Source organism: Barbatula barbatula (assembly GCF_947034865.1).
Source record: "Barbatula barbatula genome assembly, chromosome: 21".
Taxonomy (NCBI): domain Eukaryota; kingdom Metazoa; phylum Chordata; class Actinopteri; order Cypriniformes; family Nemacheilidae; genus Barbatula; species Barbatula barbatula.
Genome location: NC_136784.1, coordinates 15,734,432 through 15,747,013, shown reverse-complemented (window position 1 = coordinate 15,747,013; position 12,582 = coordinate 15,734,432). Strand labels below are relative to the sequence as shown.

At 41.2% G+C, this 12,582-nt stretch overlaps 1 protein-coding gene across 1 annotated transcript in view; it reads right to left on the bottom strand.

Annotated features, from left to right (window-relative positions):
* Positions 1–12,096, bottom strand: part of jarid2b (jumonji and AT-rich interaction domain containing 2b) — a 92,409-nt gene extending 80,313 nt beyond the window's left edge. Inside the window, exon 1 of the mRNA XM_079484851.1 lies at positions 11,511–12,096. Within this exon, the coding sequence (XP_079340977.1) occupies positions 11,511–11,555 (45 nt within the window). The 5' untranslated portion in view covers positions 11,556–12,096. The remainder of the gene's footprint in view (positions 1–11,510) is intronic.
* Positions 12,097–12,582: the final 486 nt, after the last annotated feature.

Here is a 12,582-nt window from a genome sequence, read left to right as displayed (position 1 = left end):
ACAATCTGGCAGGATAATACAGACCCAAAAAGAGTTAGGGCTGAAAAACGATCATGGGATTGGATGGCCTGCTCCTATGGGAGTCTATGGTATTTCAACACTGCTGGTCTGTGGCTGACAAAGCACCAGACATTAGCTTGCCTGCTATTAGCTGACCACCTTTATTTAAAAGATGGTAAAAATACATGCGGGCAATTGAAAAAGAAATAGCCACAGATGGAATGTTTAACTCCAGAAAAAACCTCAGAGAATCATAAATTGGGTTTTATTCTGGCAGATAAATGCAAGCAGTAATTTGTACTCACGAGTGCAAACTTGCAGGGTTAACATCATAGTAAAGCGGTGGCAACTATAAGCTTAACATCCTTACCTCTTGCCTAACACTACTCCTTTAATGTTCAGTCCAGCTAGATTTAACTGTAAATAGTCTTTCAAAGAACAACAAGGTAAGATCAGAGAGTTCACCATACATTTACATTGTCAATGACTTAAACACCGTGTCTACACAGCATGCGACTGTATCCAATGTGGACAAAATGTAAAATGAGTGGGTTCGAATGCGTTTCTAATGTTTTTTTGTCGGGTCACGTCGCGTCCGGTGTAGACAAGGTGCAAGACTGTGCTAGGGGTTTGCGCGGTTAACAGGAACGCAAGGCAGGTAGAGAACGAGAAACACCGACAGCGAGATAAGACTAACAGTTACGGTGGTGAAGGACGCAACCACAGCAAAAAGTGACAGTTGACAGGAGCACAAGAAAGACACTGCGCAAGACCCGCTGTCTTTCCACCAAACCAAAATAGAACAGCTATAACTTTGTGCATTAGGCTTGCCCAATTCAATTACCACTCTTTTCATGCTACTCAAGCATGTGCTCACACTGCCGTCCAAAGCCAATTGGAAAAATAAAATGCATGGTAAAGATTTATAAAATAGGATTACAAACGTAAAATAAAGTAGCTAGCTAGCTGCTGACTGCAGGTTGGTAACAAATACCAAAGCAAGAAAATGTATCAAAACGTTTCTTCACATTAGCCATTAATTATCACATGGCAGATTTTAAAATCCATACTTGTCTGACAGGAAAACCGATAATCATGTGCCAACCCCCTTTTAATGCACACACACCCTACATGCGCTGTAACCACCATACCAAATTCTTTGTAGCTTTTTTTAGCCACACATTGGGCCCACAAGGGCCTCGGACTGATAGCCAGGTGATAGAAGCTCACTCAGTGCATTTTACAGATCAAACACATTCTCACAAATTGCTGTTACTTCCCCGCAGATGATTGTCTTTCAAGCTTGTCAGCGGGAGGCACTGGAAAGCAGCTACAACACGATAAAATGAAAATAAGAGATGAACAATAAAAGGGAGAAAAAAAATGACAAGAGCAATAAAGCAATCAGAGCATTACTGAAGAAAAATAAATGACAATCGGGGGGAAAATATTTATTGAAAATAAATTCAACATCTTCTTTGGTTCGATAAATACGGTGGGAGGGGGACTTCTTGTATGGTATGGTATGGTACTACAAATATTTAACTGAATAAAAACGGCATTTTTATTCAGAAAACAGAAAACCAATAGCTGCCAACTCAAAAAACGGGTTATTCCCCACATGTGTGCATGAATGAGAAGGCATTAAAGCAAAAGTCGTTCTTTTTCTCCTCACGCTTGTCAGTCACAGAGTCTTTCCACAGGAAGAAGCCGGCGGAGAATCTCTGGTCCTTCACAGACACTAAATATGAGACGATGACTAATTTGACGCTTCAGTGACATATTCGCTAGAAAATGTGACCCCGTGCGTTCCAGCTAAATTGCAGGATTTGAAATAAAAGGCCGACTAAAAATCTGTAAATTCTACCCTGTGTGTGTAAATTAAAACACGCTAACTGGAAACATAACGCTGTCGCTCAATAGTACTGCAATTCTCGTGTCAGGAGTGACATTCAATAATATGCGTTTGCTCATAAATCTGTCAGTGCATCGGCGAGCCAACTTCGTCTCGGCTCCTGCCAGTCCGTCTCTCACTCACAGTGTGTGAATTATACACTGACTTCTAAGGCTATTCTCTTTTTTCTAGGAATCTCTGTAGGTTATTTCAGTGTATGCAATCTGTTGCTGTGCATCTCACGCACAGTTAACTTGTTATATGTATAGATCATGATAATCATAGCAATAAAATATAGTTATGAAGTTCTTATGCAGCTTACCATTGCCATTAACCTCAGGTGAATGTGGCGTATGCAGTTTTGCCGGGTTAAATCTTCCTGTACTACAAGGTCATTTAAAACACTTCAACAAATCCTTCCTCACGTCATTGTCAGAAGATTGGGATCACTTGACAAATGTTTCTCATTATGTTCAAAATATTTTAAGATGTATGCCTCAATGTTTCAAATGTTCATCTAGAGAAGAATAATTGTGCCAAAATAATTTCTTTCATAAGAAAGCTTTTGGTTAAAAAAATTGATTAATCAAATAATACAAAAGGAGCCAATAACAATCCAGCACAGATTGAAGGTTTTTAAACGGTGTAGGATTTTGTAAATTCCTTTGGAGATTCAAGCCTATTATAGAGTTCCCTTTTGGATGCTTTTAGTCACAACATAATCCCCACAGTTACTATTGGGTCATTCCTTAGTTTAAGATTTTTCCAAAATGTGAAAAACTACAAAGAAAGATTGAGTAAGTGCTCCAAAATGTGAGCAGTAGTGCAGGTTTCTTTCATTTTTCAATCACTGTAATTCGCAACTTTACCGTCAGGTAGCTACCGAAGTGCTGCATTTATCAAATGCAGTGTGCAAGTCACAGCGGCCTCAGCATGTACATGAAAATCCAATCATAGCCTGCCTTAGTACACATCCACCGAAACCCTTACTTTCAAGTGATGCGCTCGGAGGCCAGTAGAGCGATAGATGATGAAGACTAGACAGAAAGAGAAAAGGTGCTTGCAGAACGTAGTGTCTGTACACATATGATGGAAAACCAACAGACGCTGCCATTAAAACTACAAGACTGAACAACGGCATGACTCATCAACAAGCCGGCTCCATATAAGCCCATTCATTCGGTCGAGTACCTGCATAAACACCACATAACGCCATTATGCACACTAACCCTGCTGATCTAGCGTGAGCGATGTGAGCGACTGGCTTATGTAAAAATGAAGGTCCGCCAGTGGGGTGCAGACTCGGGTCAGCTGAATGCTCAGGCTTTGAGACACCGATTGTGCTTTAAAAGCCTGGTTATAAGCCTTTTGCTTCGTCTGTGTTTTCCTAAAAAAGCACTTGTGGATTTGTTGAGAATATCTGATTCATGAGTGAGCAGTTAAGAAGGCTGCTCGGCCTCGGCAGAGCAGCCGGAGCTCATTATGAGCTCTCAGCATCCACAGAGCACTGCTACTTTCAGACACTCAAGTGGCGATTCAAAAAAGGCAAAGAGACGTTGTGTTCTGGCATCGGGCTGGTTCCTATGGAAACAAAGTGGCTAGGCCCCTGTGATGGCATAGTGCATGTGTGTTCCAATGTTCCTTCTTACCCGAAGTCAGTTTTGTAGTCACTATGGTAACGTTAAAAAAACTTTAAATAACATTTACTATTGAAATAATTGCTTGCTCTGCATTAATTAATTTGAAACTTCGGTCTTAAATGAACGCTAAATAGCTTGTTTAGAAAAGCTCACTACCTATTTGACAGTTAATGTGAGAAATGGGAAAGTCGCTCGTAAACGATGTTTACAGGTCCGCGTGCCAAGAGGACCGTAGCTGGTGACTTTGACAGGCTTATTGTTGTGTAAAAAGTGATTTATACTCAGGGTCACTTTACAAAGCAAACAGCACCATTAGCCAAGACGGCTGAAACTGAATCTGGAATCGGATTTAATGATATTATCAGGATCCTGTTGAATTTGTCCTTGAGTGTCAGAAGGTGGTGGGGGTTCAACAAGAGACTGTCATATGATCCATGAGGCAGGTTGCGTTTCATTGGCCAAAACCGTGTTAAACAGAAATACGAATCCCTCGCCATGAGGGTTAGCTTTTGCTTAAACATAATTTCGACATATGTCTCACAAATGTGTTAACGTTACTTTAATATTAAACCATCAGAAAATTATTCAATATTAATATTGATTTCCAAGACTAAACAAGCCTTCCAGTTGGGAATTCCTCAACAATTGAACATACAACAAATTACACCGATAGTTCCCAGGTACGTCTGTTAAAGATCTGGAGATCTGGAAAACAACTGCTAAACATTTTATAAAATGGCAGTTGTACATACAATGTAAATAATACACATCTTACAGACATCTTCTAATGTCAATATGACATCTGACAGCAGATGTAGACGTACTGCAGATCAACAGTAAAAAAACGAAATAAACTGTCAGCATCCACTGGGCCAAAGGAACCTTAAACACAAAGGTCTGGGGAGTACAATGTGTCACCAAACAAATGTATACGGAGACAAAGACACAGTGTAAATATTTCAGCGACAAAGATCTTCTGCTGAACAACGACTTTTGTCTCTTACCGCATTATTTACACAAAAAAAAGAATGCACTAATAAACAACACTACTATCATAGCAGGTCAAACCCTACAAGAGTGCTTGTCATGCTATGGCCCTCAAAGCTAAACAAAACAACTATCCCCAGTGTCAGGCCCCACTGGCCTCTGCTCAGTCAGCTCAACATGTACAAAAGCGGCCGCATGGCTCCCAGCAGCACGCATCTCGCCCACTAATGAGAGATGCAGCACTGAATTACAAATCTCCTAGCGCACCACACTTCCATTACATCGCTCCAAGGAGGAGGTCTTCCATCTAAAAACACTCTCTGTCACGCTCACTTGCATGAAAACCACAGAGGCTGATTTTAAAAAGCATGAAATGATTACGGTATAAGCCACTTCCTCATTACAGTAAATGTTCGCAGTATGGCTGTTTTCACAATGTACAGTTGATCAAACCATACATGATCATTTCAATATTCCTGCGTTTTCCAATCCTGGTTCTGTGGTACAAATACTGCACTAAATTGGGTGTTGAAAAAACTGCGGGCACTCCAGGAATTGGGAAATACTGCGAAATTTGAAAACCTTGTGAGCTTCATACAGTAGGACAGCAGTTTCAGGCTCCACTTGTAAAAGGTGTTCCAAAACGTAGGCTACCTAGGTACGCTACTCCCTAGAATTTTGCCAAAAGATGATGTAAGGCAGCTTAACACGTCTGTTAACTTTAAGAAAATATTCCTCTTATCGAAGAAAAAAAATATGAAACATGTTGGTTATAATTTTTGTTGAAATATTTTATATAATTTAAAAGTCAAGTCAGTAATATCTAGCGGCAAGGTTGCGAATTGCCATCAACCACTCACTTCACCCCTCCCTTTCGAAACACTACGACGGCTGACAAAACATGGCGAATTATGCAAGGGGACCGTGGTGTATGTAAAAAGAAAATCTCATTCTCAGGAAATAAGAACATAACGCTTTATTATGTAAGGTCTTTATACACCTCTGAAGACATAGTTATCTATATTATATTGCATTTCTATCAATAGATCATCCCAAAACTTACATATTCCAAGGGAATGGACTAAATTGCATCCTACATCACATTATTTAGCAACTTATCACATATAGCGTTTTTCTTAAATATCTTGCAGACCCAAGTAAAAAGAGAATATTGTGAGAATTGTCCACGTTTTGTGTTCATGCAATAGAAGTCAATAGAATCCAATGCTGTGTGCTAGCCAACGTTCTACAAAACATCGTCTTTTGTTTGACAAGCCTTGGAATGACATGATAGTTTGTAAAAGATTGTTTTGCATCTTATGTATATTTATGTATACGCATGTATGTATTGAGTCTTTTCTGAATCAAGATTTACTGCAAGTCTCACAAGAAGCACCAAGTCTCTGCCTTTGTAGAGCATTTCAAATCACGAATTACGATGCTGTCATAAGACAGCAGGCCACGAGGCAGCTCTCTACATTTTAGAATGGAGCTCGCGTGTCCTTAGCATCTTAGAGGACATTCTGCAATTTTGAAGACTTATGGCACAATGATTCATAAAAGCAGACAGCAGAAGATACGCAAGCACCACCAGAAAACAGAACAGTCGGTCAGAGTCACAGAGAGGAACACAGTTGTGAAAGGGAAGTACGCTGCCAAAAGTTCTGCCTGTTGCTGCCACGTCTTGGCCACATGTCAGAATTCATGACAAAATCAGTGAGGTTACACAGGCTTGAGCCAAGTGCATTCAAGACAAAAGGAACTGAGAAATGTCTGGAAATACAACTCAAAGAGGAACAAATTATTGTGCATCTAGATGTACCAATTCTGGCATTACCAAGTTCTTAGGATGGAATGAAGCCCAATACTGAAGAACACGTCTCTTAAACGTCAAGAATTCACTATTAAAACTCCCTCGGTGGCTACAGTAGTTTTTTCTTTAGGGATGCAGTTATCACTTAACAACTGTGCTATTCAGAACCTAGATGTCTACAAGATATTCAACTTGCAAAAAGCTAATTGTATCTTGTGAAGTTAGTACTCAAATTGAAAATTGTATTGGTTCACTATACCCCATCCATCCATGAAAGAAATCGGTCATCTAATGTGAAACTAAACCAGACAGTTGATTCGGCATCCAGTGATAAAATACACTCATTTAATGAGAGGTAGAGTAAGGGACCCAGGTAAACCCAAACCACTTGAGGTAAACAGGCAGGCTCAGACCTTAAACTTAGAACACAGACCATGACCAAGTCCAAGAACCAGATGAACTGAAAGCTCTGCAGGAGCTTTCAGTTCATATCCGTCTTTAATAAGATGGAAATTGGTTGCGTTCATGTCGGAGATCCTAAAGTTTGATCTAAATGTTGACCAATACTCGGACTCTCAGACCAACACAAAGTAATGGGACCCAGACCAGAACAACGTTTGTGTGGTTTTGAGGTCCCAAGATCAGGATGACATAATAATAACTCTCATTCATCTTCATACATTGGCCTCCAAGCCCACAGGTTTATGATAGATGTCTACCATTACCATAGCTTTCTCACCACACATAGAAACTATCTTAATCTGATATTCTGTTCTCTTATATCATCATGATCCAAAGTACAAGGTAGAGGAATGGTGGCAGGCAGGGAGAACATTCCTTTTGAGGCCAACAATTATGCCATAACACTTCTCGAGGCATTACTGCACCTGTTTTTATGTCAGTGGACCAAATTCCTCGCGTGACATAGGTGCATCCACATACAGTATGTAACCAGCTGTGCATTTTTGTCTTTGTTGTAGTGTGTCCTGTGCAAGCATTCACACATCAACCAAGGAGCCTGGTGTTTATGCATGTCAAATCGCTTATGGCAGCAAAGGGCAAGAAGCAAAAGGTCACCTTGCATAATGTGCCAAACCTGTGATACAATGGTGTGGTAAGGCAGAGCTTTGTCTTTTGACTGTGGACTGCAGAAAACTGCTTCAAGAAATCCTCTGCGTGAGAGCCATTACTGCCAGCATCTCCCCTTCCAAGTGACTTGGCATTTTATAGTCAAAGTACATTAAGAAGCCTCCGATAAAACTACATTCGGTTTTGCGTAATATGCCATATATGTGTGCTTATGTTTTGAAAATATATTACAGTATTATATTCATGAAGCTGTCAAATATGACATTTTTGTTTGTTTATAAAAGCATACAATGAAAGCTACTGTATTGCTTTAAATTAATAAATAAGATTCTCTCAAATGTATTATACCCTATTTGTGGCCAAAAAAAATTTGACAAAACAGATTTGTTCACGTTGTTTCCTTGATTTTGTTCTATTTTGGGCCACTCCAATATAATAGCGTAATTGTCACAATTTAGAAGTAAATTAATTTCTGTAATATCTAGTGCAAGGCCAATAGAGATCCCATCCAATGTTCGTTTCATGTTAAAAATGCCATCTCTGAGATAGTCAAGTCTTCTAGGTCAGGTACCTAGCTCAATACAGCCCCTCTCTACCTCTCTAAATTGAATCAGACCTTTTACAACAGCTGACGTTCTGAAGTCTGCTTCATGAATTTTGTCATGTCACACGCTTGAAAATAAAAGAACATTATGAAAAACATTTGCATTAAAACACAGAGTTCAGCGAAGCGCGTTGGCGCTAACGGCAGGCGCTAAAACACAAACATTCAATCTCACACACGCGCGCACACACACACACACACACAGCCTCATGGCTTTCTCTTCACAAATGGACAAGGTGCCCACATTTACATTGTAAAGCTGGAGGCCTCGGAACGGGGGAAGGGGTCATAGGGAGGGCTCGGTGAGCCTTGGCCCTGCTCTCTATTTCTGTTTCCAGGGTTTTTTGTGCGCCGCACACTGCAGTGGATTTTTCAAACTTGGTCCTCATCAGTTGTACGCCTGATGAAACAAACACTGACAGCTTCTTTACATTTGTAAAGGCTCCTACAGCAGCTGTGCCTATCCCACCACATGTCTATGAATCAGGGCCCGACCCCAGCTGGGCCCGCAGCAAGAGAGAGGGGCGGGGGTTAAGGAAAACTAGGGAAAAAGCATAGCCCCCACAACCCCCTGTCCCCCCACCATGTGCCATGTTCACTTCAAGAGAACAAGAACACAAATGAAAGCTCTAACTGCATTCATTAGACAAAGTTCAATAACAAACTGGCATAACTCTTTACTTAGAAAACAGGTCTCAAAAATGATGATACAAAGAAGCTCTTGCACCGTATCAGAACCAGTTTGTTGAGAAAAGTCATTAAAGGAGTTTGTCTGGAAAAAAACATGTAACTTCTTCACCCACGCGTCTATCAATCAGAGGTCTAATTGTATTACCTTATTGGTTCTTATTAACATCTATTATCATATTTTTTTTCTCCCACTCAATATCAACTAAATTAATTTGAATAATATTCACATCACATGTGAAGGAGAATGAAGAGAAAAAGAGACAAAAGGCAAATGAATATCCTTTGCACTTCCTCATGTTCCAGGGGATATGGTTAAGCCAAGCATGTATAATTGTTTACGCTAATTAAGGGGAGCCAGAATCCAAAGGGCCAAGAGTTGTGCAGGCCTGGGGGACGGAGTCGTCGAGGTTGTTTTTGTTGTTTTGTCTGACCAGATTTACCACAGCTGCCCCCCACAGCACAGATGTGACACGAACAGCCATGTTTGGGTTCAGTTCAGGTCCACTTCACACACCATAGAAACTTCAACTCTGATACTAAAAGCATATGGATGTGTGGTCATGACACTATGGAACAGTACCATACACAATCCAATTTTAACATGGCAGTCGTGACCTAACGGTTAGAGAGTTGGACTCGTGACCAGAAAGTTACCAGTTCGATTCTCAGGGCCGGCAGGTAACAACTGAGGTGCCCTTGAGCAAGGCACCTTACCCCTACTAGCTCCCCGGCGCTGCAGTGATAGCTGCCCACTGCTCTGGGTGTACGTGTGTTCACTACTCTCTGGATGGGTTAAATGCAGAGGTCCCATTTCAGGTGTGGTTCACCATAACTGACAAACAGGTCACTTTCGCTTCACATGTTCCCTACCAGTGAATACATTGATCGTATTTGTTTCAAAATCAGAATATAAAAGCATACAGGGTTCCCATACAAAAGCGTTGAGCGCAGAATAAGAATTGTAAAAATATATTGACGTAGCACTCTATATAGAGCATCATCTTTATGACACTTCGAATTTTTTAAGCAAAGCATAGCTAAAATATTGTATTGCTCTAACAATTTCTCCTACTCTGGATGTCTTACTTTCCAGGATTATTTGTTATCTTACAAATAAAACATTGTATCACACCACTGTGGTCTACTTATCATTGAGATGTTAAAATGTAGCCACCATAGACAGTTTCCAAATCCTGTGCGGAAAACGCCGCGTCAAGCGCTGCAGATACTTTGCGTGGAAACGGCCCCCGTATTGCGTCATCATAACCTATGCCCTCAGCTTCGTTTCACTTACTTTAACCTGTTGCTGACGACCTAAAAGACAACAAAGTTGCTTTAAACGTAGATTTAAACTGAAACACGGAACCTGCTACTAGAAGGAGCTCTTCTCCGATGTGACTGTGGAGAAAGTTAAATACGGGGGCACGTGACGAGGCTGCTTCACGCGGCAGACAAAATTGGCTGCACGAGCTAACCCTTTCGTTCGCCCGCGGCGGGAAATCATTTCTCAGGGACGGCTCAGTCTGAGAAGAAACGAAATCAACACCGTGACCGGTCAAAGAAACAACACCAGTAGTGTGAAGAGCGGTGAAACTCCGCGTCAGTCGCAGGTAAAGACCCCGGCAAAGTCGCGTAGAGAGCCATTCAGTTCTTGAGGGGTTAAACTTATACCAGGTTCGTCTCGGGCTTTTGTTTTGCTAACCTTGCTTAATTCAACTCCCGAGGAGTGTAAATCACCGGCCAGAAAAGTTCAAGATGTGTTGTGTCCCTCATCTCAGCTGCATCGCAAATTCGCCGGTTAAGCGACACGTCGTAGCCGAGACAGTAAAATGGTCGCTTTATTTCGCAGGCTAACCTCTGCAATGCGACTGGATATATATACATATATACACACATGGCACTTTAAAACGACATCCAATGCACTTAATGGAAGTCGTCGTGCAATATCGTAAGTGGTTGAGATGCGGGGCGTTCGTGCAATATAAACGCTCAGATCCTCCTCAAGGTGAAGAAAGGTAAAAAGAGAAACGGGTTGAATAAAAGCACAGCGTAACGACAACGCAAAATGCTTTCCTTCGCCTAGAGACTACACAAACATGTCAATAAAGGAATGACAAGCTACTTTCTTTAAAGTAAACGGACTTAACGTGTGCTAGTAGCAATATAGAGCCTTTCAGTCGTCACTGGCAAGGAAATGCTTTGCTTATCCGGTTGATTTGAAAACATAAGAGTCCCGTGCCCACACTTGCTTTACGCCACAAGAAGAGCGAGTTACATGAAAGATAAACAAATCAAAGATGCCAAATAGTTTATAGTTGCGGTAAATAACCCGTAGTCCTGCAGCTGAACGTGGTATTCGGTTTGGGAAACGAAATGCCGGAATAAAAGAAAGGACGATATGGCTGTCCTCGCGTCTTTGGGACAGGGAGCACTTAAGAGCAAACAAAGCCATGCTAATAAGAATATCATTGTATTGCCCAAACAACAATCCACACAAAACACGTCCAGTGTTGAGATGTACAATATGTCGTCGAGTTATCTGTAGTGGAAAGCAAACGCTACCTTTAATAAGGATACTAAGAACATGAAAAAAATATACGGAACTATATAGATAATCCTAGAAGATCCCATCGAATGCGTTTGGGTCTAATACAGTGCGACCAAGCGATGTTTTTAAAACACAGTCTACAGACAACAAGAGCCATTCGCGATCAAAGTTTACGCATTTACTACACCGACACAAGCGCAGACATCGAACAAACTTAAGGTCACCTGCAAACGATCAATACTCACGTATTTCTTCTGAATGATATTCCTCTTAGGTCTTCCCTTGCTCATTCTGCAATCCCAAATGTTTTTATGTCAAGGAGAGAATCGCAACATGAATTTTCTTCCTGCTTCTCTTCGTCTCCCGGAGCAAAGCGATTTAAATCCCCTGTAGTTCGCTTTGCTGTGCAAAATTCCCTCTTCGATCGCCGCCGATTCCTTCTAAAACCTTGGAATTGCCGATATTCCTAAAATCATGTATCCATAACCAAGGGCAAAGGATCAAATAAAAGATCACATCGGCATACCATAGTTAAAACCGTTCGCCACTGTAACTTCCATCAGTAAAACAGCCATCTGGTGTTCATCCCGGCTCTTTAAAACGCGAAGGCTTATTGGAGTAAGGCTGGTAAAGAAACGTTCGGCGATGAGTTACATCTTGTTTTGAAGAATGTTTATCCGATGATTGGATGAAATAAATAAAATTCAAAAAAACGAAAAGGTTCGTGGTCCGTTTTGGCTGGAGCTTGCAAACGATGAGTGAACTCTCCAGCAGCACCACGGGCACAATCGAACACAAGGCGAAGCTTCTTTCTTTACAGCCTATCTCACCCCACAGCACGCTCAGCGGTAACTTTAAAAGGACTGCCGCTTTAGGGATCGTCTCAAAATGACCGTCTGTGCACGGATACGAAACACACCGCCGTTAAGGTACAGAAGCTAAAAAGAACAAGTTGGACTATGTCTATTCCAACGTGATATAGCAACGACGTCTATTCTGCCAGGTTTGAGGATTATGAGATGGCTCGCGAATGTAGTTGTTTCGAGCAGTTTTACAAAGTCTTCAGAATTCTCACTGCACCCCTTGTGAAGATACTCATTTGCTCTCTAGAAATGTTTGTGTTCATCGTGGGGGAAAAGGCACGCGGTAAGATTTTTCCTCCACTGAGAGGCCTATTTTCCAACAAACTCGCACAGTTTTGACTGTTGGTTACGAGAATTATATATTTGATTCGCATGGTCTGTTCACTTACTTATTAGGTTAAGACTACAGTTTGAGTATTAAACTCAAGTTAAACTGTTAAACCTGCGCAGGGTA